Genomic DNA, 25,364 nt, shown 5'->3' on the forward strand with positions numbered 1-25,364 from the left:
TAGCTGTATTCCATGGCCGGCAATTAGCCAAATTAGACAATCCCTTCTTAAAGAGACATTGTGGTGTCCAACAGACATGGAACAAAAGTTTTGCTGAATAAGATGCAGCCTAAGATCCATAGACATGACAGGTAGATGCCAAAGTGGTGATTTACTGATTAGGAATTTTGTGGTGGTACCCACAGCAGTTTCTCAGATTCCCAAATGGGCCACAGATCCAAAACGTTTGGGGACCCCTAACTTAGTAGATGAATATAGGTAAACAGATAATACAAGTGTCAAGTTCGAAGGGACCTTGGAGGTGATTTAGTCCAATCCTCTGCTCAGTGCAGGAATCTTGCAACTATGGCATCCCTGAGAGATGGCAGTCCAGCCTTAACTTAAATACCTCTAGCAAAGGAAAGCCTACCATCTCCTGAGGTCATTTGTTCTGTTGCCATGCTTACTGTTGAGAAGTTTCTCCTAATGTTTAGCTGAAATCTGCTTTCCTACAATCCCCCGCCCACACACACACACAATTAGTTCCAGCCCTGCACTCTGGAGCAACAGAGAACAAATCTTCTCCAACTTCTACATGTGACAATTTAGGAGGTGGAAATTTACTACAGTAAGCATGTAATTATGGGTAAATTGTCTGTAATCCTGCCTAATAGTGAAAATTTTGCCACTCTGCTGCTGCTTTTGGTTTCTGATTGGGTGCAGATACTTGGTTAAAAAAAAAATCCTATGTGGCTGGTTGTTGCAGTGATGGAGTTACCAGGTGGTTACAATGCAGTGATTACTCGAAGCCAACATGGCTTTGTCAAGAACAAATCCTGCCAGACGAATCTGATCTCATGTTTTGATCAAGTAACCTCCCTTGTGGACCGTGGGAATGCTGTAGACATAATATACCTTGACTTCAGCAAAGCTTTTGACAAAGTGCCCCATGATATCCTGATGAGCAAGCTAGCTCAAAGTGGGCTAGATGAAACAATGATCTGGTGGATCCACAGTTGGCTACAGAATCGGACTCAAAGGGTGCTTATCAATGGGACCTTCTCAAGCTGGGGAGTGGTAACGAGTGGGGCACCGCAAGGCTCAGTCCTGGGCCCAGTGCTCTTCAACATTTTTATTAATGACTTAGAGGAGGAGGTGCAGGGAATGCTGGTCAAATTTGCAGATGACACAAAATTGGGAGGGATAGCTAATACTTTGAAAGACACAAACAAAATTCAAAGTGATCTTGATAGACTGGAGCACTGGGAAGAAAACAACAGAATGACATTTAATAGGGATAAATGCCAAGTTCTGCACCTAGGAAAAAGAAACCAAATGCACAGTTACAAGATGGGGGATACGTGGCTCAACAGCACTACAAGCGAGAAGGATCTTGGAATTGTTGTCGATCACAAGCTGAATATAAGCTAACAATGTGATGTGGCTGCAAAAAAGGCAAATGCTCTTTTGGGCTGGATTAATAGAAGCATAGCTTCCAAATCCTGGGAAGTACTAGTTCCCCTCTACTCAGCACTGGTTAGGCCTCATCTGGAGTACTGTGTCCAGTTCTGGGCACCACACTTTGAGAAGGATGCAGACAAACCGGAGAGGGTTCAGAGGAGGGCAACAAAGATGATCAGGGGACTGGAAACAAAGCCCTATGAAGAGAGACTGAAAGAACTGGGCATGTTTAGCCTTGAGAAGAGAAGGCTGAGGGGAGATCTGATAGCGCTCTTCAAGTACTTGAAAGGTTGTCACAGAGAGGAAGGCCAGGATCTCTTCTCCATCATCCCAGAGTGCAGGACACAGAATAATGGGCTCAAGTGACAGGAAGCCAGATTCCAGTTGAACATCAGGAAAAAAACTTCCTGACTGTTCGAGCAATACAACAATGGAACCAATTACCTGGGGAGGTGGTGGGCTCTCCCACACTGGAGGCGTTCAAGACGAGGCTGGACAGCCATCTGTCAGGGATGCTCTGACTTGGATTCCTGCACTGAGCAGGGGGTTGGACTCGATGGCCTTGTAGGCCCCTTCCAACCCTACTATTCTATGATTCTGTGATTGGGGAGGGACCATAGCTTAGTGGTAGAGCTATACAGAAGATCCCACGTTCAATTCCTGGTGTCTCTAGTTAAAAGGGCCAGGTAAGAGCTAATGAGAGAGGCTTGAGCCTGAGACCATGGAGATCCGCTGCCAATCAGAGTAGACAACACGGCTTAGGACCATAATACCTGACGGACTGCCTCTCCCAACATGAACCTATCCGTACACTCCACTCCACATCTAAGGTCCTCCTCCAAGGGAGGCTCAGAAGACAGCAACAAGGGAGAGGGTCTTCTCAGTGGTGGCCCCCCAATTGTGGAATGATCTCTCTGATGAGGCCTGCCTGGTGCCAGCATTATTATCTTTTCGGTACCAGGCCAAGACCTTTCTCTTTTCTCAGGCATTTGGCAGCATATGACGAGTTTGTCTTATGGTTATAGTTGATTGCTCACAGTTGTTTTAAATATATGTTGCCTCTGTATGTACTGTCTGTTTGTGTGTTTTTATGTAAATTGTTTTTAAACTTTGTATATTGTATTTTTAATGTTTTTTAATCTTTGTAAACTGCCCAGAAAGCTTTGGCTATGGGGCGGTATAGAAATGTAAATAATACTACTACTGCTACTGATGATGATGATAATAACAGTAATGAGCTTGATGGACAAATAGTCTAGTATAAGGCCTAGTAGAAAGATGGGAACCTTCCTCAGTTCCCATCTTTGCTCAAGTAAAATTGAAGGGTGATGTCTTTGTTTTGGTCTTCTTTTTCCAGGGATACCTCAGCAACCAATCACTCACGGAACGGCAGCTACAGCGAGAGCTCCCTGGAGGTCCGCATGTGGCAGGAAGAAGAGGAGATTTTGCAAGCCGGACGGAGGTGTCAGGACATGGAGTACACGTAAGGAGGAACCGTGGTTAGATACCTACTGTGGGATTTGTGTGTGGATCCGTAGTACTGAAGCCTCTTCTTGGGTTCCTTGATATGCCAGCATGCCCGTCATTTAGCGCCTCGGCCATCCTTCTCCAACCTGTTGCCCTCCAGATGTTTTGGACTGCACCTCCCAGCTTTCCTGACCATTGCCCATGCTGGCTGGGCTGCTGGGAGTGGCCTAATTTCCTTGTCTCACTGGAGCAGCCAGGTCTTTTCTGGATGTTTGTGAACGTGCTTCCATTGTCTGCTTTGTCTATATATGGGAATGCTTGTTTTGAACACAAATATATCTTTAGAAAGTAGGTCAAACACGCTCTATGGCAGATCAGGGGCACCATTTTGGAGGTCAGAGGGAGGCCATGACACACACTACATCAACCTTCTCCAACCTGGTCCCCTCCAGATGTTTGGGATCTCAACTCCTGTCAGCCCCAGCCAACCTGGCCAATAGTCAGGAATGCTGGGTGTTGTAGTCCAAAACATCTGGAGGACACCAGGCTGGGGAAGGCTAACATAAGCCCAGTTTGGGTGTTATCCCCTCATGTGAGTGAGTGATTTTTTTTAAAGTTTGGGTGTTATCCCCTCATTACCTATTTGGTAATGCCCAAATAGGGCTGTAGTATTCCAAAATTGCATGGTAGCATTGTGTGTGTGTGTGTGTGTGTGTGAAGGGGCAGACTGCAGTTTGAGTTTCAGACTTTCTGGTTTTCAGTTATTAAAAGTAATGGAGAATAAGGTATTTCACCTGCCTTCCGAAGGACTTGGGAGGATGTGATATTGTGATTGCTTTCTGCAAGGAACCAGGGGTGAAAATGACATGTAAGCTTCCAATAAGCAGGGCTGTGTGCCCTCTTCACTAAAGAGATTACAAATTCTGAGCCAAGAAAAGCTGTCCACAGTCACCTCTATACATTGAGCAGGTTCCTGGCATTCTTACTATTTTGCAGGTGAGTAGAATCGACAAATATGCTCTCTCTGTGAGACACACAGGAAATTAAAATATACAAGTCCAATGAGATTGGCTTTGCAACCTCCTACAGATGGAGTCTGGACACTTTTTAAAGTGGATACCAATAATATTCATTCATTCATTTCTTTATTTGCATCAGCTACAAGCCTTTGCATTTAAAACATGATATACAAGGAATAAAAACAGAAAAGCAAGTGAATGAAGTTACCGAGGTTAGATTAAAAAAATTTGCATCGAACACAAACACCAGCATTGATACACAGTCCTTTACACGTGAATAAATTAAACTGCCCCTCAGTCAAAAGGACTGTGTAAAATTAAGACTCAGATAAAATAATGGATCTTATTTCAATAGCTCCTGCTAAAATTTTTGCAGTCTTTGCTGTCACCAACTAGCCAATATGAGTCAAATTCATCATAACCCCATTGTGGGAAAGCTAGCTGGGGCCAAATAAACTCTATTTTCAAGGCTCATCTTACCTCTGAAATACTTTTATCTCTATATTTAATAGGATAAAGAATCTGCATGCAAAAATCATTGAGAAAGATGCTATGATCAAGGTCCTTCGGCAGCGGTCCAGGAAGGATCCTGGCAAAACCGACTCTGCAAGCTTGAGGCCCGCTCGGTCGGTCCCGTCGATCGCCGCAGCGACGGGAGCTCATTCCCGCCAGACCTCCCTCACCAGCAACCAGATGGCTGAGGAGAAGAAAGAAGACAAGACTTGGAAAGGGAGCATGGGTGAGTTTCCTTGTAAGTCAGGTCCCGGTAACTAGAGGCTCTGCCCTCTCCGGGCTGTTAAATGCACAGCATGCAGCTGATTTTAACTTTTTTTTTTTTTGCTTTAGTGTAAGCGCATGGGGCCCTGATCTAGATTGGGAACCCTGTGTGTGGGTAGGGGGGTTAAATTTTCCCACCCAGCCAGTTCCTCCCCGCAATGTGGCCCCACACACATGTGGTGGTGAAAGACAGACAGATAGACTCCATTGACACAAGGGGGGGATTTTATGGGGAGAGTGGCTGGGTGGGAAGATTTAACCCTCCGTCCACCCATGCACGGTAGCCCCAATCCCTTCGGAACTCCCTGCCCCTGGAGGTCAGGCAGGCACCAACACTGTCTTGCTTTTGGCGCCTCCTGAAAACAGCTCTGTTCCAGGAAGCATTCCTTAGCTGACCAGCCACAGTTTTTATTGGCATTCTGTTTTTTAAAAGAATCATTTTAATAATGGTGTTTTAATCTTTTTTACCTTTTTGCTATTTTACCATTTTTGTTCACTGCTCCGGAAACTGCTTTAGATGTGGAGCGGTATACAAATGTTGTAAATAAATCAATTAATCCAGATCAGGGCCCTGGATTTTTTAACTCTACATTTTACTTTAGTAAAGCAAACTAAAGTTTTAAAAAGTAAAGTTTTACACTAGAGTAAAAGAAGAGTTGGGATCAGTTATATGCTATGCATTTTACACAGCGTATAGGTTAGCCCAGGGCTATTTCTGTTGTTGTTGTTCAGTCGTTCAGTCGTGTCCGACTCTTAGTGACCCCATGGACCATAGCACGCCAGGCCTTCCTGTCCTGGGCAAATTGGGCAGTCGTCTAGCATGCCAAGAGATCCAGGGTGCCAAATCGCCCCCAGGCAGGCAGGCAGGCAGGCAGCAGCAAAAGCAGCCGGGCAAGGCTTGGATGCAGTAAAGGAAAGCACTGCATTAGCCAGCCCAGGCTGTACTTGTGTGCCATTTTAAATCGCAATATGTTCCCCAGTGTGTGAAGAAGCAAGCTGAACCAATCAGCTCACTAACTTTGGGGAGTGCGCAGCCAGTGAGGGCCCTGGAGCGGTCAGAGGCCCCATGGCATCATTTCAAGCTGTTCAGGAACTGATGGTGGCCGTGTGGGGCAAAATTGTGCCTCGCCCAGGGCGTCAACATGCATCGCGGACCTGATTTGGCCCCAGGTTTGTCTCTTGGTGGGCTCATGAAGAGGGCGAAGACGTCACTTTCTCTCATAACATCGCTTGATGCTGGTTCCGGTTTTGCTGGCTTGTTGATTTTGCTGGTTCTTGTTGCTTCTTTTCTTGCCCTTGCTTTGATGAAAGTGTTTTGCTTTTGCTTACTCTATATTGATTGATGGTTTTATTGTGTTATTGTTTGTATTGGTTTTTTGTTTGATCGCAAGCCACTCTGGGGACCCTTGAATGATGGGTCCCTTTCACCTTTCACAGAGGTGAAAATGGCAATAAATAAAATGGCATAAAAATACAAGATTAGCTGAATGAAAGCACTCAGTCACTGGGAAGATAGCTAGGGATTCACGCTTTATAATGCTTTGATAAAAAGGTAAAGGTGTCCCCAACCAGTCGTGTCGGACTCTAGGGTGTGGTGCTCATCTCCATTTCTAAGCCGAAGAGCCAGCGTTGTCCGAAGACGCTTCCGTGGACATGTGGCCGCCATGACTGAACACCGAGGTGGACGGAACGCTGTTACCTTTCCCGCCGAAGCGGCACCTATTTATCTACTTGCAATTTCTTGCTTTCAAACTGCTAGGTTGGAAGAAGCTGGGACTGAAGACGGGAGCTCACTCCGTCACGCAGCACTCGGGTCTCGAACTGCTGTCCTGCTGACCTTCCGGTCTGCAATTCAGCGTCTTAACCACTAAGCCACCACGGCCCCATAATGCTTTGAACTTGGGTACAAAAAATACTTCCATTCTAATGGCAGATTTAAATGCAAGCACTGTCAGTTGAGTGATGCATGCACATTTAAATGATTACGTTTTTTGCAATAGAGTAATAACCTGTTAGTTGAGATCGAGAAATGAAATTCAGCTCCAACTTTTCTGCTGCTTTTTGGCCATTGTTGTTTGTACTTTTCGTTTTGGTTCAGAGCTCCCTCTCTCTTAGCTTCCCATTCTTATGGGACCTCTTCTAAGTTTGCCCTACAAAGCTGCTTTTCTCTCTAGGGTCTGTGTGAAGTTTTACTCACTTTTAAACAAATTGACAACTTCCCCTTCCTTGCACACATTCCGTCAACTTTGCTCCCTGAGCAACTGGAATATTCATGAACATTCTGTGCCATCACACCAGCTCAGCCAGTATGTATGAAAAGCCTTTATTGCCACAAGCACAATACAGTATAGGTGTGTGGTTCTGATCCTTTCCCAATTGCTTGCATGTTCTAAGGGCCAACAAAATTATACTGTGATTTATCCGTGGCATTTGCATTTTTAATGTGAGTTACTTGGATGGGAAATACTTTTTAACAAAGACAAAACTTAGGGGAGAGATAGCTCTAGGGCTCATGTACTGTGTATTGTATCTTTTTGTTTGTGTGGTTGTAAGATTCTGTGTGTTTAATTTAAAGCAATTTGAGCTTTTTAGAAGATGGGGCAGAAATTTAACGACACTAAGGGTGCAATCCTATGCGAGTTTAGTGAGAAAAATGTCCTACCACTCCCAGCGTTCCCCAGGCAGCATGGCTGGCTGGGGAATGCTGGGAGTTGTAGCACTTTTTCTGTCCAAACATGCATAGGATTGTGCCCTAAATTAATTTAAATGTGTTCTGTCCTTGTGTCCTCCTCCTCCTTCTAGGATTGCTCCTGGGGAAGGACTCCCACGACCATTCGATCATCCCTTTGCTGCCCCCTCCGCCACCCTCTCTATCCTCCGTAACATCCTCATGGCCAGTGACTGTCTGCCATATGAAAATGGGCAGCAAAGACAACAGCACTCAGACGGACAAAGGCACTGAACTTTTCTGGCCAAACTCAGCTTCTTTTCCGGGCAGGGGGAAATTGAGTAACACTCCTGGTGGCAGCCCTGCCCTGAAGCATCCTGCAGGCAAAGGCACTGGAGAGAGACTGGGTGAGTAATTCCAGCTTCATAGACATGAGCAGCCACAAGATTTCTAAAAGGGGCTCACCTGGCATTCATGCTGCAGTACAGGGATGTTGAACTTCTCTTAGCCGGAGAGCCGCATTCCGTTTCTGAGAAGCTCTCAGAGGCTGCATTCCAGTGATGGGCGGAGCTGAAGGCAAAGGGGGCGGGGCCAAAAATAGCAGCATGTTTTAGCTTAAAACTCTTACTGCCAGCAGCTAAGCTTGGGGAGAGGCATGTCAACCTTTTAGAATGGGGAAAAACTGTGCAAAAGCCAGGAAACCATCAAACCGTTGGTGGCTGGGAAAGGGTGTGTGGCCAAGAGAATGGGCGTGGCTTCTGGGGAACCCCAGGGAGCTGGATTAGGACCCCAGGCCTGAGGCTCTGTCCCTCTGCTGTCCTCTTGGCACCAGGCTGAACAATTTCTGTTTACCCAGGCGTTTCAACTTGCTGAAGTCTTAGCCTCTGTAACGTTTTTTTTAACTGCTGTCTTTTATTACTTTTATTGTTATTGTAGAAATCAGGGATGGGAGGACTCCCCAAGCCCACTCCCTCCCCAAAGCAGGGAGAGGGGAACTGCCACTTCAAGGCGCCTCTGGGGCCTTGGGGCAGCAGCTTGGTTGGCTTCTGTTTGCTGGCTTCTGTTTGCTTGCCCCTGACTTTTCCCAACAGGAAAGGCAAGGGTGCGGAAAGCCAGCTCCATCAGGAGCCACTGCTTGAAGGCACTGCTGGGGCTTTGAGGCAGTGCTCCAGTTGGCTTTCCTCTCCCCCTTGGGAGCCACTGCTTCAAGGAGCTCCAGGGCCCTTGAAACAGTGACTTCCAATGGAGCAGCTCCCTTTTCGCCGCTCCAGCAGCCTGAAGAGGAAACTGCTCTGTGAATGGTGTGTGAGAGAGACGGGATGGGACTGGGAGAGAAAGAGTGTGATAGCTCCACTCACGTGGGCCTGCGGCCTGCAGTGTCCTTCCTTGGAGGCCACAGACGGTTCCCCACCCCTAGTATAAATAAATTCATTAGAAAGAGAGCGAAAAAGTTTTATTGCTGGTTTTGTTGGTGGTGTTTATTGCTGCTTTTATTGTGTTCTTACTGTTTTATTCTGGTTTTATTACTCTTAATATTGTATCGGTTTTATGTATTTTATTGTTGTACGCTGCCTTGGGAGGGCTTCTGCCCTGAAAGGCAGCCAAGAAATACTTTAACTGAATAAGTAAGGAGGTCTGGCTTCACGCACTGCTGGCATGTGTCCCCTGAAAAAAGTTTCCCCACCCTGATTTAAATCATTCTGTCCTTCACCCAATTTGGATTTCAAGGAGGTGTATTGAATTTGGCCTTTGGGCTGAAAGAGGTTCCTCACCACTGGAGCAGTCCCCCCACCCTGCCCCCAGTCCTCAGCTCAATTTTGAAGCCACCGACACCCATTCAACAGCAACAAACAGGGGAAAGACTTGGAGGACGTGTCGTTTGGCCCTCAGATCAGTGTTGTTTCTCTACATTTTGTTTCTCCACAGAGAACTCTCCCAGCCATGGAAAGCTACCCGACGGCAAAGGCAGGGTAAGCAGTCTCCTTCACAAGCCGGAATTCCCCGATCCAGACATGATGGAAGTCCTTATCTGAAACCTGATGGCAGCGTTCTCTGCTTTTTGTGCAAGGGCACAAAACCCCTGAAGGGGGCGCTGATGTTGCCGCTGCTGTCCAAAGCTTAAGAACTCCGCAGGGTGCCATAATGCTGGACCAAGAAAGTTTAAATCTAGAAGGAAACCCCAGCTGAATCCGACTCTTTCAGAAAGTATGGGGGGTGAGGGGGACAAAATGTCGGAGATGGACCATTTGGGATGTCTGCTACATAGAATCGAAAAGGTGGATGAGGGTTTGAAACAGTGACAGCAGCAAGACATAGGAGTGAAATTGTGTTTTTTATTGTGAAGAAACAGCATCTTCAGTGTGCAAGTACTGTTCTGCAACAACCAATACAGTATGGTGACAGCCACCGAGACCTGTTGGTTAGCTAGAGCTGCTACATTCCCTGCATGAAGTGCCCTGTGCCGCATACACACCTGGGATTGAGGGAGCACGACTTCCAGATATTCGCATTTTAGATGCTATCTATTGCCTTCTTCTTACTTTTTTCCTCCTCCCCACCATCCACCTTTTGCTTCTAAGTCTGAAGACATGCACGTGCTCTGCCTTTGCGGAGAGCTAAATCACATGTCCTTTCCACAAATTTCCACAGCTCCCCGCCTATATTTCATGCTCATGCATGCAACAGCAGTACGCTGAGTGCTGTTGACAATGCAGAAGTGACGCGATCGTTGCTGAGATGGTTTTGAATTTAACATCCCAGGTTCTAAACACAGTTGAGACTTACTGTTGTCTTTCGAGAAGAGCTCTCTTAGTATGTTGTGGCAAGGAACCAACCAGCCAGCCCACCAAACAAAGCATTCTGCAGCACCTTAAAGCCTAATTTATCTTGGCATATGCCTTCATGGGCTAGGACCTGTTTGGTGCAGAACCTCAGGCCAAATCTGGCCCTCCTGAGGTCACAGTCTGGCCCTCTGGGTTTCCCCAGGCTGAAAGAGCTTTGACACCCTTGCCCTAGACTATACCCTGCTCACTTGCAAGTTCATCTGCTCATGGATAGGCACTTCTGCTGTTGGACAAGGAAGCCTAGAGCCCTTCCTTGCATACGGATCCATTGATAGGGAGGGTTCCAACCAACTGGCGCCAGGCCGGTGGCTCTGATACCAGTGGAGCTGGGCATCCACTGTGGGTTTCAGTCTGAACACTAAAGGAGCTATCCAAGCACCTTAGATAGCTCCTTTAGAGTTCTGACTGGTGCCAACTGAGACCTGGAGCAGATTCACTGCTCCACTGACATCGGAGTCACTAGCCTCCACTGTTCCAACCTGCTGCTCAATTCGAATGAATTCGAATTGAGCACTTTTTCACATGTGTGCTTAATGCTGATTTACGCTTTCCTTTTTTTTAATGGGGGTATGAAAAGGACCGAAATTTAAATGGCCCAAACAAAGCAAAAACCATGCGCAGTACTGTCAGTTGCAAGTGGCGTACGAACATGTTTAAATGTCCCACTTTCCCTGCAGTGAACACAGGATCAGGTGCCTGGATCTTTCCCAACCAGTGCTTCATGTTTATTGAGGTGGGTAGGAAAAACCAGCCACTGAAATATGCATGCGCTAGATGCTGTTGACTAAGAAGCGCTTGTATTTTGCCATTTAAATCCAGGTAGTTTTTGTACCTCTGTTTTTTAAAACCAATGTACAAATTGTATTTTAAGCTGAAGACAGGTGATAGTTTGGGGTGTTATTGGTTGAGAGTTGGGTGCAGTTTGATAGAGGGATCGCCGTTCGTGGTATGCAATACACTTTCGCCTCTGGTAAACAGGTCTTTCAACTTTGTGGGATCGTTCTGAAAACCCGCGGAGCCCATCTCACCAGAAGAAAAAGTGGGGCAAAAGAAATACGTGTGTTCATATTGGGAAGGGAAACCACTTTCTCAAACTACTTCCAGCTCTCTTGTTAGCTTGTCTGTCTCCAGCTGTACTTGCAAGAAACCCTTTGCTGGTGTTTTTTTCGAAGTGTGGAATGCAAACCTGTAAAGAGCAAGACAGGAACCTAATGGCACAAGAGCAATTGTACTTGTCACCAAAATATATGCGAGGCGGAGAGCATGTGCGTGGATAGTGCTAGTCATTTAGTGCCCCTTTGTAAATCCCTGACAGTGTACCACCATCCTTCTAATGTACTATCTGCCTGCTTCTCTGTCTCCTTATTGGCACTGCTGCCAGCTTCCTCTGTGATGTGGCCAGTGATACTGCTTCCACCAACTTCATTTTGTGCATGACTTTCCCTTCAACCAGGAAACGCTGGTTTCTTTCACCTGTGCTACCACAGAACCACTCAAGATCAGCTCAACATGAAGAGATTCCTAGATCTTCTGATGGTATAGAAGTCATGAGCACAAGACTGTGGTGGCACAGGTCTTGCTAGAAGTGTACCAGTGCAAAGGTGGGGGAATGGCAAAAATGTTTCTTCCTGTTAAAAAAACAAAAACCCTAAATGTAGAAAATGACTGCATTTGAGAAAAACTTATGCTCAGCTAGAACCCCTTCTCCCTTACATGCTAATTTTCTGTGTGTAGGGTGAATTTTCATGTGCATTCAGCTAAGTGTACTCCACACACACACACACACACACACACCTGCAGGCTGAAGCACTACAGCCCAGCATATTTGTATGCTCCCTGTACATAGAAAACTAGCATGTCAGGAAGGAGGGTTCTTCTAGGATAGACTTCTCTGCAATGTGCTGGAATTTTTGTGTTCAGGGGGATGGTTTTTTTAAATTAAAAAAAATCTCCTTGCACTCTCGTTCTTCCTCCTCTTTTCATAGAATTATTGAGGCATTTCTACCTGAGGCTTTTATTCTGCACCTTTACCAGGGCTTCTGCTTCCAGATTCTTTGCGGGATTAAGATCGGCGCCTTGACACGTGCTTTGTTCTGGGGGTTTCTTTCTCTGCCTTTCTATATGTTTTATATTATACAGCCACTAGATGGTGCTGTGCTATAACGGAATTGCACAATTACACGCTATAAATATAATGCCACTCAGAAAAATACTGCACTTTCCTCGATCTAAAAAAACCTTCAGTAATGGTTGTGAAACATATGAGAGGCCCTGGAGGATGACGACTTTATGTAAAGGACTGCAAACTACCGTGAATGAGCAATCATGAGTGCACAATAAAAGCCTCATGTAGAAAGGCTCATAGAACTGAAGGGGGGCTTTTAAGTCATCTAGTAAAGCCCTTGCTTGAAGACCTTCAGCAAGGGAGAACCCTCTATCCCTGCAGGCCAGGAATGGAGAACCTGCGACCCTCCAGATAATGAACTACAACTCCCATCATCTGCAACCATTAGCCATACTTACTGTTGCTGATGGGAGTTGTGAGTCCAGCAACATCTGGGGGGCCACCAGTTCCACACCCTTGCTGTAGATAATGGATTCCTTCCATTAATGTAGATAATATTGAACTGCTTTTACCGTCAGGTTTCTCCTAAAGCTGAAGCGAAATCTACCCTCCTGTAACTTAAATCCATTAGATCCAGTTAACATAAGAACATAACATAAGAAGATCCATGCTGGATCAGACCAAGGGCCCATCTCGTCCAGCTTTTACCGTCAGGTTTCTCCTAAAGCTGAAGCGAAATCTACCCTCCTGTAACTTAAATCCATTAGATCCAGTTAACATAAGAACATAACATAAGAAGATCCATGCTGGATCAGACCAAGGGCCCATCTCGTCCAGCATTCTGTTCACACAGTGGCCAACCAGCTGTCAACTAGGAACCCACAAGCAGAACTCGAGTGCAACAGCACCCTCCCGCCCATGTTCCCCAGCAACTGGTGTACACAGGCCCACTACCTCTGGTACTGGAGGTAGCACACAGCCATCAGGACCAGTAGCCATTGATAGCCTTCTCCTCCAGGAATTTGTCTAACCCCCTTTTAAAGCCCAAATTGGTGGCCATCACTACATCTAGTTTATGCACTGTGTGAAGAAGCCCTTCCTTTTCTCTGTCCTGAATATCCCACCAATCAGCTTCTTGGGCTGACCCTGGGTGCTAGTATTTTGAGAGAGGGAGAAAAATGTCTCCCTATCCACAGTCTCACACCATGCTACAATTCCAGCTGTTGTAACCTTCTCTCATAGGGGAGATGCTTCAGCCCCTTGATCATTTTAGTTGCCCTTTTCTGCACTTTTTCCAGCTCTACAATATCCTTTTTTAGGTGTGGTGACCAGAACTGTACACAGTATTCTAAGTGTGATCACACCATAGGCTTGTATAAAGGCAGTATAATATTGGCAGTTTTATTCTCAATTCCTTTTCTAAAGGAATTGAGAATAAAATTCCAGTTCCTAGTTCTGCTCTCTGAGGCTGCAAAAAGCAAGTCTTTGACCTCTTCACTGTGACACGCAGGGAACTTGGTTTTATTATTATCGGTGTCTAACACCAATAACAACAACAACTATTATTATCTGAAGAGTGCTATCCTGTTTCTCCCCCCACCCCCCCACGCCACAGTCTTCTCCAGGTTAAGCATACCCAGTTCTTTCAGAGTTTTCAGCAACTCCTTTTCGGCTACAAGCTCAAACCAAATCTCATCACTCACCTGTTGTTTCCCTTCTGTTGTATTGTGTGGCCTTTGCTGTTGGCTTTATTAGGGTTTCCCTGAGTCCTAATGCTAGCTGTGTGGCATGTGGCTGATTCTTGTGGTAAAAGGCCAAAAACACAGCACCAAGAAATATTTTTTTCTGAAGGTAACTTGGGCTGGAGACTCTCAGTAGTTGTTGTTATTGTTGTTGTTGTTGTTGTTTTAAGTTAAATGTTGCTTGGGAGAGATTTTGCTTCCTGTGGTGTATACATGCACTTCTTTTGCCTCAATTTTGTCTCTGGTCAAAACAGGTTTTGCAGGTTTTTGAACTCACATAAAAACCTGCCAAACCTATGTGCCAAAGGCAAAAGTGGGATGACTGTGCACCCAAGAGCAACTCTGCCTGTTCCATACCTTCAGCTCTCTTTGAAAAGAACTATCAGGTGCTCCCCCACCTTAATCCGTTCCATGTTACGTGACTGTGGCCAAGATCCAAAAGTCCAGCTTGCAACTTGGCCCTGACGTAAGCATTTCTGCTAAATCCAGGCATTTAGTTTGATCTGTATATACACTGAACAGTTTTGCCTCAGCGTCCCTTTCCCTAACTTTTCTACCAGTTTGACAAAAGAGCACAATGTACAATGCGCAGCAGTGCATGTATTGCAAATATTACACGCTTTGCCTTTCAATATTGTGCAAGTTCTTTGAAAATGTTAGGCAGCTTAATAGTACTTCATTCATTAAAAAAAAACACTTTTACATGTAAAGACTGTGCTGTTTACATGTATTGGTATATCATCTGCTTTGGGTCTTTACTCCTACCGGTAATGATTCTCCTGTACACCATGCTATCCAGGTTGCATGTACCCTTTGTTAAAAATACAGTGGCACCAAAGGGGGGCTTTCACATGTTACATGGCTACAAATGTGTGTCTTTCACCAAAAGTATATGGAGCAAGGAGACATAGCCAGTTGCCTCTGTATCGTACCTGCATTATTCAACACACAGTGGGTCAGGTTCAGACTAATTTAGCTAGTTCCCACTGAAAGCAATGGGCAATAACTTAATCACATCCAATTTGTCTCATTGGGCAGTATCCAACTGGCATTCCGCTAGCACAAACAACGTTGCACTAGCGGCAACTAGGTTTTTCGGACTATGCACAAGAGGAGAATCGAACTACATTTTTGCATATACACCTATGATATTTAATGGTCACCAGTACCAAGGTAGTTGCATGCCACAGAGTGTTCCATGCTACCACTGGCCCAGGACTATGGCTGGGAATGTGCATTTGCATCCACATTGGAAGATGCAACGTGCCATGTAGATGGAGGCCACGTTGGATGCCCCTTGCATGCGGACGCGCACTTCAGCATTGATGTGCATCATCCACATCTGATCTGTTAGTGTGCTTCCCAATCTAGTATTTAGGGTCTAGCACATGTAGTGGCCAGCTTTGTATGTGTTTCTTGCTCAGTTGGGGCATCTTTAAATGCAGCGTGGGAAGTGGTTCACACAGTGCTGGCTCCCGGTTTTGGAGGGTCCTTGGGCAAGACACCTTCAGTAGAGCCAGCTTTCAGTGAGACTTCCTTCTTACCAGCATTGTCATCAGCTGCTTCTTCACCTCATCACTGCTGCCACCTGGCTGCTTGCCAGGCAGAGAACCAGTGAGCAAATAGACAGTGGCATCTCCTTCTCCTTTCATACCACAACCGTTGTCTGGGCCAGAGTGAGAGAAGGGTGAACACGCAGGTTGCAATGATGAAGAGAATGTGCATGTCGAGAGAGCTGTTGTTGGTAGGCCTCCTGCTGGGGTGTGGGCCTTGGGCAGGTGACCAAACATGCTGACCCTTGACGCTGGCCCAATGTTGACATGATTGCCCTTTCTACATGGGATGAATATATGTACAAACATTTTTGTGTTTTTCTAACAGGTTCAGTACTTTAGTGCTAGCTGCGCTGTACTGTTTCTGATGAACTGCTTAATATGCTTTTGTACATTGCTAGTTATTCCATGTATTCCTCTACTTATTCCATGAAAATGTGCTCTGCATTGGCTTTGATCATACATTTGCCTCTTCATGAGGCATTATGTGGAAAGTAGGCTCCTAAGTCCTGTAGTGACTGCCAGTCCCCAAAGCTAACTACAGACAGCAGTGCCTTAAGATCTCCCTTTCTCCTTGCCTTGCTCTTGAGATGAGGAGAGGGTCTTGCTGCCTTTTAATAGAGGGAGCTGCACACGCGCACCCAGGACAGGGATTTCCTTGGTCCCTCTATCAAAGGCAGCATTGTAAGAGCAGCAGCATGGGCAGGGCAAGAAAAGAGCTGGAGGGGGGATCTTAAGGCATGTCTTGGGGACTGGCACCTGCTGCGCTTATGCAGAGACTTTCCTCTGCAGGGTGCATTGTTACGAGGCAAACACAGAGACCAGGGCGGTATGTGACATCATTTGCTCACTTTCAGGGCTATTTCTGAGGTGCAACACATTGTAATTTTTAGGGGAAGTAGCCTACACTGGCCTCTTTATATATTTATGTACATATCTACTCCTGGCACTTGATTAAGCACTAGTCCTTCCACTTATAACATCCTGCACACTTAAGGTAAGGTTTCACTTGCATACAGAAGATGACTTGCTACACACAGATCTTGGGTTGGATCCAAACTTGGTCATAGAGTAGACCCACTGAAATCAATAGGACTTAATGACTAACTTAAGTCTAAATTATTTCAGTGGGTCTACTCTAGGTATGAGCAATTCCAGAGCCAACCCCTTGTGCGCAAAACAAATTGCAGACAGTTTTCAAATGTATAGCCAAAACAGTCCATTCTTGTTAATCTGGTTGTATTTTATTTTTATTTTTTTTTTGAGGGGCCGCGGTGGCTTAGTAGTTAAGATGCTGAATTGCAGACCAGAAGGTTGGCAGGACAGCAGTTCGAGACCCGAGTGCTGCGTGACGGAGTGAGCTCCCGTCTTCAGTCCCAGCTTCTGCCAACCTAGCCGTTCGAAAGCAAGAAATTGCAAGTAGATAAATAGGTACCGCTTTGGCGGGAAAGGTAACAGCGTTCCGTGCACCTCGGTGTTCAGTCATGCCGGCCACATGACCACGGACGCTTCGGACAGCGCTGGCTCTTCGGCTTAGAAATGGAGATGAGCACCACACCCTAGAGTCGGACACGACTGGTTGGGGACACCTTTATTTTATTTTTTATGCAAAAAACGTTCTCAGTCTAGATCACCCCAGGTTAGAGGAGAGTTTATGTAAAATACTGCCATTAGTAAAGTGACAGCTGTAGCAACGTATTTTTCTGCTGTGCTCAACACCTTGATTCGTGGGCTACAATGTTGTGCTGTGTGACACTTGTGTCGTGTAGTTAAATTCTGGTTGTAAGATACTGTCATTTTCCCCCCATTGTCCTTCTGTTGTACAGAATGGCTGCTGTAGAGCGATATACATCTGGAATGTCTCTGTACATACATGGGGGAACAACACAGAGTGTAACGTCTCCCCCAACAAATACTGACATCCCCAGCCAGCCAAAGATTTTTCTCCTGTTCTTTGCTGCTTAAATTTGTGCCTTAATATTGTATATAATAAATGTATACGATGTCCCCGCCCCATCCGTGACTTCTCGGCGTTAAGTATGTTGGAGGAAATGGATCTGCTAGGTGGTTTCTTCGCATTGTTCTCTCAAGTTTAAGAGCTGGAGCTATTCAAAACATTATTTATTACATTTCTCATCTGATCCATGACCACACTGAGTGCTCTAAGCAAGCTGTGATTAGGGAAGGGTGTGAATTTTGTTTCAGTTCATTTCAGCGGAGGCTGGTGGTTCCGATGTCAGTGGGGTGGTGAATCTGCTCAGTCAGATTTTAGTCAGAACCACTCAGAACTCTAAAGGAGTTCGCACCTTGGATAGCTTCGCACCTTGGATAGCTCCTTTAGAGTTCTGTCTGATTGTAACTGAAACCCAGAGCAGATTCTGCACTGGTTCACTTTTGATAAGAATTTACCAACATTTGCAAAGTTCTCCATTTTCAGCAGAACTGGGGGAAGGAGGTGGGGTTTTGGAGAAGCCAAGCTGGCCATGGAAATAAAGGAGACGCAGCTGGCTCTGCCCCACCTTTCCCTGCCCCACAGTGGGGCAAGGAGGCAGGGCAGGCAAAGCCAAGTTGGCTATGTCCCCTTTGCTCCTCTGACAGAGAAGCAAAGGGAACTCGATTGGCTCGGCCCTGGCGTCACTGCACTGGGGCTTCCCTGGTCAAGGAAGCCCCGTGCACAGCATAGCAACCAAAGGGAATCCTTGCTGTTATCTGTGATCAGAGATAATGGGGGATTTTTCTCCCCTCATTTTCCATGCATCCCCCCATAGGAGCACAGCTTGTGGAGAGGGAGGGGCTGTGAGCCTCTACAGGCGAGAGGTTCTGCACCCCTGATTTAAACACCCGTGGAAGCAGCTTACAACGTATCGCAAACGTTCGTGTTGACCACGCCTTCCTTCCTCTTTCTTGGAGCAAGACACACCACAGCTGAACACCAGGCCCTTCTTTATGTGGGGTTCCCTATACCTTCAAAGAGGGCATGTCCCCCTAACCTTCAACATGTCAACTCTGCCCATTTATGGAGCCTGCAAACACACTGAGCTGGTTCCTATGCGCTAAAACCCTCCGCATGAAATGGCGCCAGGGCCACACCAGCAGGGAAGAAGTAGCTTATGAGCCAGTATGAACCATTAAATAATGCTGACTGGGGAATGCTGGAAGTTGTAGTCTTAACACATCTGAACAGCAGCAGGTTGGATAAAGCTGCATTAATGTATGAGCTGCTTGCAACCAGGTTGAAGGCTCTTCTGCCTGATGGTGCTTCACAAGGAGAGAGTGGGACATTAAAAGAAAAAATGCCTGGCTGCTACATCTATGAGAATCACAGACAGGAAACCATGTTTGTCAAGATGGTGTAAAAGCACCAGGGGACTCTGGTTGTAGGGCTCCAGAGCAGAAGGAGCTTTGGGCCTGAGAGTTGCTGGGCTGCAGCGCCATTCAAATAATGGGCAGAAATGGGTATTGCAGCTCATCAGTCCAGCTGTGCCATGTGATCTGGGGAGCCAATAAGGGACTGGCTGGCCTTATATAAGAGTTGCTTCAGCCTTGGTTCCTCAATCAAGGGCAGGCTGATGGTCTGGGTGGGAGGAGATGGCAAGGAATAGGGAGCCTGTATGGCAGGAGTGGGGAACGTATGGTCCTCCAGATGTTGTAGTAATATTTTTATTGATTTTATTTAAAGTATTTCTTGGCCGGCTTGCAGGGCAGAAGCCTGCCCAAAGTTGTGTACAATAATAAAACACATAAAAACTGATACGGTCTTAAAAAGCGATAAGAACACAGTAAAAACAGCAATAAAAACAGCAAACGTATTGGGAAGGCTAAAGCAATATGTTTTCACGGCCTTCTTAAAAGCCTGCAATGATGGGGCCTAGCAGGCCCCCGATGGCAATTTATTCCAGAGGTGTGGGGCCACCACTGTGGAAAAGGCCCTCTCTTGTGTGGTTACCCACCGAACTGCTCTCGCGGGTGGGCCAATGAGAAGGGCCTCTCTTTAAAGTGCAGGCAAGTTGATATGGTTGAAGGCGGTCCTTCAAATAACTTGGTCCCAAACTGTTTAAGGCTTTAACAGTCAAATCTAGCACTTTAAATTGAACTCAGAAACACACTGGTAACCAGTGCAGCTGGCGTAGTATAGGCATTATATGATCAAATTGTCTCGCCCCCACCAACACTGAGGTCGCCGCATTCTGCACCAGCTCAACTGCCTTCAAAGTCAGCACTACCTACAGCACACTGCAGTCGTCCAGCTTGTAATACCTGCTGCCTCCAGCCCTTCCGATTGCTGTTTCCTGCTCTGGACCTTTATTTATGCCTGACCCAATTATACATCTCTCTTTTTACCTTCCGGCCATTCATTCCTCTGGACCTTGACCTCACCCTGACCTGGACGCCATAGTCATCTCTGGCCCTTCCCTCTTCCTTTGGATTATGTTCTGTTTAATCACATGATGTTCTTACATGCTGTTAAGTGGAGGTAAGAGAAGTGGGATGATTCAAGTGGGCTACTGCATGCTCCTAAACGAATTGGAAAAATGCTAAGCTTCTTTGTCAGGCACGGCAGCAACAGAGAATGCGTTTTCCAACTGCCTTGCCACATTCTTGCCTGGCTGTTCTGCACCTGTTTTATCCAGCCCCTTTTCCTCCCTATCTTTGGAGGGAGTGTTTGTCAGCAGACACACCGAGATCCTTGAAATACCAGCTAGGATGTTGGCATCCATGTTTGCATTGCATGGAGGACCTGGCATGCTGACACCGAGTCCAACCTCTTTTCTTTCCAAGACCCATCCACTGCAATGCATTTATAGCCCACCAGTGCCTGGCTGAAGAATAAACAGGTTAAGCAATGTTTCTGTGCAAATAAATACATTTAATTAATTTAAATTACATTTTGAAAGATTGCAGATGTGCGTTCTTAAAAGTACTGTGCCAGATTTAAAAGCGCTGTGCCTGCACTAGGCTTCTGTGAAGCTTCCAATCAACAAGAAAACATAGCTTCTGTTTTTTTTTCCTTTTTGCCCTTTCCGCCAAACATGGATATCAATGTATCTCACCCTAGGGTGGAAGACTGGGACCAGGTGACCACCTGTGTTCCTGCTCAATCTGCTGGCCAGGTGCTCTCTATGGGTGGACACCTTCAAGGTGCCTGCATTCCCTTACAGCGCTTTCTCTTTCCACCTGGCTTGGACCAGGCAGCGGTTCAAACAGAGGGCTCTGTCAAATAGAGGACTGTCCTCTGTAAAGGTAGGACACATGGCCACCCTAGCCTCAGGCTTTTCCCACACTTCTTTATATAAAGACAAATTTCTCTTGGGTAAAGTTAATGTTTATTTGGGCCCCAAATCAACTGCCCTTGATGGATCTCTAATGAGAACCATCTGTTTGGAGCAAACTTGAGAAAGATCAACTCTATCCTCTGCTCAACAACAACAACAAAATCACCTCAGTCGGGGAGACATGCCAGATGTCACTTGCCTGACATTTATCTTTGATTGCCCCCCTCCCACCAACCCTTCATTGTGAGAAAAGTAGGATGAACTCAAATTGCCTGAATCAAGCTGCATCATTCAGCTGGCTGCCATAATAGCAACTCCTGCCTCCGGGGGGGGGGGGAGTCAAAACCCATCCCCTATTTATTTATTTCTCACCCGCTGTCCAAGGCTCTCAGGGAAACAATGTGGGATTATCCCACTGTATTGTCACAACACCCATTTGAGGGAAGTTTAAGGTGAAATTAGGGGCCAAACTACATGTTAATGGAGTGGGATGAAAATGACCCATGGCACTTTTCCGACGAAAACTGATCCAAGGAAGCAGATGTCATGTGACATCACATGCTTGGTTTGATTTTAAGACATTTTACTACCCTGCGATGCATTGGAATATAGCCTGGAGTCAGAAAATGTTCCCTAAAACAAAATTGATACGTTGTTAATGGGTCTGAGTGAGACTAGCAATGCCTTTAGCAAGACATGTAGATATTTGGAGCATCCTATTCCTCTCCTCTCATTTTTTTAACTCACTTCCTTCAGGATGAGTGAAGGAGATGCACTGATCAGAGAATGCTTTGCTGGTTGACTTTCTGCCTGCCATGCAGCCATTCAGGGCACAGGGCCTGGTGTGAAGTTTGTGCCTGCCAGTGAATCAGAAACCACGTGGAAGCACACGCACCGCTTGGCTTTCCAATGTTTCTGCTGTACTGTGGCCTTAATGGAACGTCTTACACCAGGGGTGTTGAACCTCAGCCTTGTGGGCCAAATCTGGGTTCCCCGATGGTCTTGTCCCATCCCCCTGGCCCCACCCCTTTTCTCTAGACCACTGATCATTTTATTTCCCAGCTTTTGTGAGGTTCTCCCTGCCCCATTCAAAAAGGTTGAAATGCCTCTCTCAAGGCTCAGCTATTGGCTGTCAGAGCCTGAAGCTAAACTATGATGGCCTTTTCTGTGTTTTGGCCCTCGCCCCTTTTGCTTTCAGTCCTGCCTACTGGAAGGCAGCTCCTGAGAGCATTTCTGAAATTGGATTCAATCCATGATTTGAAAGAGGGCTGACACCCCATCTTAAACCATCTGAGCTCTTGCTGGAAATAATTCCAGCTTGGTCCAATGATTAGGAAGAACATACCCCTCCCCTCCAACTAATGAAATACGTGGGGAAAGTTCCAGAAGCCTCTGTTTTCTGCTTGATGTAAAGGGTTGGGGTTGGGGAGGGGGTTGTTTTTTGTTTCAGGGCCTCTTCATCTGGTTTGCAATAATAACAGGGGTCAGGATGGAAGCTGCCTTTGGGATTTGCTATCCTGAGCCAAAGGACCATGAGAAAGAAGTGGCCTGGGGTCCCCAAAGAAATGCACAGCCTCTTCTTAATGGCAGGTTTGAGAGAGTGTTTTTCCTCTGGAATTTCCCAAACAGGGCCCGAGCCAACAGCCAAAGTGATGAATGGAAGAATCCGGTTGCCAAGACATACACTGAGAGATGGAAAAACCACCCAAAAGGGCAGATGCATTTTTCTTTCAGTGTAAAGGGTGTTATTAACTTTCCTTCTTTCGGAAAAACAAAACCAAGGGTTTGTGGCTGAACATCCACAAATCTACCTAAGGCAGGCCAGATTATACCCACAGCCCCCTCCAATGACCTCAGTGGCTTTCCGTGGAAAAAAGTGCCATTGAAATCAATGGCAATCAAGTAAATGAAAATCAAGTAAATCCCCCGCCCCCACCGCAAGCTCTTGTCATGCTTTGTTGCATACAGCTACTGGCTCTGGATGGGAAAATGCTGTTCCATTCCCAGCAGATAGGAACACAGGAGCTGCCTTGTACTGAGCTGAACGATTTCAGGCTTGGGGAATCTGCTTAAGAGCTGTACTGGATCAGGCCAAGGGTCCATCTAGTCCAGCATTCTGTTCACACAGTGGCCAGCCAGCTGCCCACAGGAAACCCACAAGCAGGACATTACAACAACATCCTCCTGCCCATGTTCCCCAGCAACTGTGTACATAGGTTTGCTGCCTCCAGTACTGGACGTGGCATATAGCCATCAGGACTAGTAGCCACTGATAGACATCTCCTACAGGAATTTGTCTAATCCCCTTTTAAAGCCATCCAAATTGGTGGCCATTGCTATGTCTTGTAGTAGCGAATTCCTTAGTCTCTATGCACTGTGTAAAGTCGTCCTTTTGTCTGTACTGAATCTCTCACCAATCAGCTCCACGGGGTGAACCCAGACAGCTTCGGCTATTTGGTAATATAGATATAAACCCGGGTTTCAGTGTTATGAGGGAGAAAAATGTCTCCCTATCCACTTTCTCCGCTAAGAGAAAACTCACTGGAAAAGATCCTGATGCTGGGAAAGATTGAAGTCAAAAGGAGAAGGGGACGGCAGAGGATGAGATGGCTAGATAGCATCACTGATGCCATGAATATGAACTTGAGCACGCTCCGGGAGAGAGCGCAGGACAGGAAGGCCTGGCGTGCTATGGTCCATGGGGTCACGAAGAGTCGGACACGACTGAACGACTGAACAACAACAATCCACTTTCTCCACACCATGCATAATTTTGTACACCTCTATCATGTCTCCCCTGGACTCGCCTTTGTTGTTGTGGTTGTTGGCTTCAGGTGTGAAGGAGGGCACTGACCTATCACCAACACTGAAGGAAGAGTCTACTGCCAGTCCAGGTCGCTTCTATGTATGGAAGAGGGAAGGGTGCCATCTTCGGTTAGCCGGGACAAGCACCTGCACCAGTTGCACATGTGGATCTGGCTTGCAGGATTCCAGCATCCATAATTAATCCCCTCGGACAACCACTAGCGCAGATTCGAATCAGAATCGATTCCACAACTCAGGGACTCTTGTTGACCTGGAACTCACTAAAGCCCAAGCATTCACTAAACCCAAAGGATTTCACTTGAGCCAAGAATCAGCTAGGCTTTGCACTGGAACTTACTTTGAAGGCCAGGGTTCACTTATTATGGAACATTTGAATGCTTATCTGGGCAGGGGAGATTCTCTCACCATGGCAAGGCAGGATTTCCAGGCTGAGGCTCATCCATTGTACTTTGACTTCTGCAATTTCTCCAAATGTGGTAACCTCAACGGCATTACTTGTAATAGGGGGCTATGGTGCTGCTTAGGGGTGGAGGGGCCATAGCTCAGTGGTAGAGCACCTACTTTGCATGCGGAAGGTCCCAGGCTCAATCCCCAGTATCTCCAGGTAAACTTGGAAGATGTGGCCTGAAAACCTGGAGTGCTGCTGCCAATCAGCTTAGGCAAAACTGAGCTAGACAATCCAATGCCCTTGCACCATATAAGGCAGCTTAGCTTCTTATGTTCATATGCCAGATGTACTCCAGTAACAACTTAGCACTTTTAAAGTACATTTTAATTGTTCAAAGGACATCACACGCATTATTTCAGGTATCGTTAAAACAGCGTGTACACTAGGCCAGAATTAATACATCTATATTCCAATGGGGGTGGGAGGTGTTTGAGACTTCTTTTTTTCATAAAGCCACCATGTAGTGAGTTTACAGTTGAGGGAAGATATTTGTTACATTTATACCCCATAGGGTAGCCATGAGTCCTCTTTTACAGAGGACAATCCTCTTTGAAGGGCTGCTCTGTCCAGTTCTGGTTTAAAGATACAGAACTGTAAGAATCGTTGCCCATCAACGGTTAGCACCTGAAGAGTAGACTGAACAGGCAGGAACACAGATCACCTGGACAGAGTTTTTCCCAATATCGTGAGATGTACTGTATTTCTATTTAAATTTTGCCTTCTAAATTTGCAGCTGTACATAGAAATTGGCTTTTTTTTTTTTTTTTTGCAAATTGCCATCCTCTTTTGTGGGGTTTTTTTTGGCAAACTAACACGTGGTCACCCTAATACCCCACCTTTCATTTTAAAAATATGTCCAAGGCAGCTAACAATTTATTAGACACCTTTCTTTAAAAAAAAGACTCAAGGCATCTTACATATTTATGTTACAACATACAAAAAGTTAGAACTAAAGACAATGCCAAGACTCAGTAAAACAACTAAATTAAAAAACCCCATCGTATGCTGCCAAATTCCTGGGAGTAAAGTCTTAACCCGGCACCCAAAAGATGACAATGTTGGCAGTAGGCCAACTTACTGGGGAGAGCATTTTATAATCGGGCCACCACCGAGAAGGCCCTCTCCCTTGTTGCCATTCTCTGAACATCCCTCAGTCACTCAGAGGATGGCATCAGATGTTGAGCACAGTGTTTGGGTAGGTTCAGACCAGGAGAGGCGCTCCATCAGGTACTGTGGTCCCAAG

The 25,364-nt window shown here is 46.1% G+C and overlaps 1 protein-coding gene across 1 annotated transcript in view; it reads left to right on the forward strand.

Annotated features, from left to right (window-relative positions):
- Window positions 1-12,171, forward strand: part of AMOTL1 (angiomotin like 1) — a 78,822-nt gene extending 66,651 nt beyond the window's left edge. The window contains exons 10-13 of the mRNA XM_084842627.1: window positions 2,798-2,923; window positions 4,439-4,665; window positions 7,506-7,778; window positions 9,298-12,171. Coding sequence (XP_084698753.1) covers window positions 2,798-2,923; window positions 4,439-4,665; window positions 7,506-7,778; window positions 9,298-9,404 — 733 coding nt within the window. The 3' untranslated portion in view covers window positions 9,405-12,171. The remainder of the gene's footprint in view (window positions 1-2,797; window positions 2,924-4,438; window positions 4,666-7,505; window positions 7,779-9,297) is intronic.
- Window positions 12,172-25,364: the final 13,193 nt, after the last annotated feature.

Source organism: Heloderma suspectum, chromosome 3, assembly GCF_057233095.1.
Source record: "Heloderma suspectum isolate Gila_16-S chromosome 3, 16-S_ref, whole genome shotgun sequence".
NCBI lineage: Eukaryota > Metazoa > Chordata > Lepidosauria > Squamata > Helodermatidae > Heloderma > Heloderma suspectum.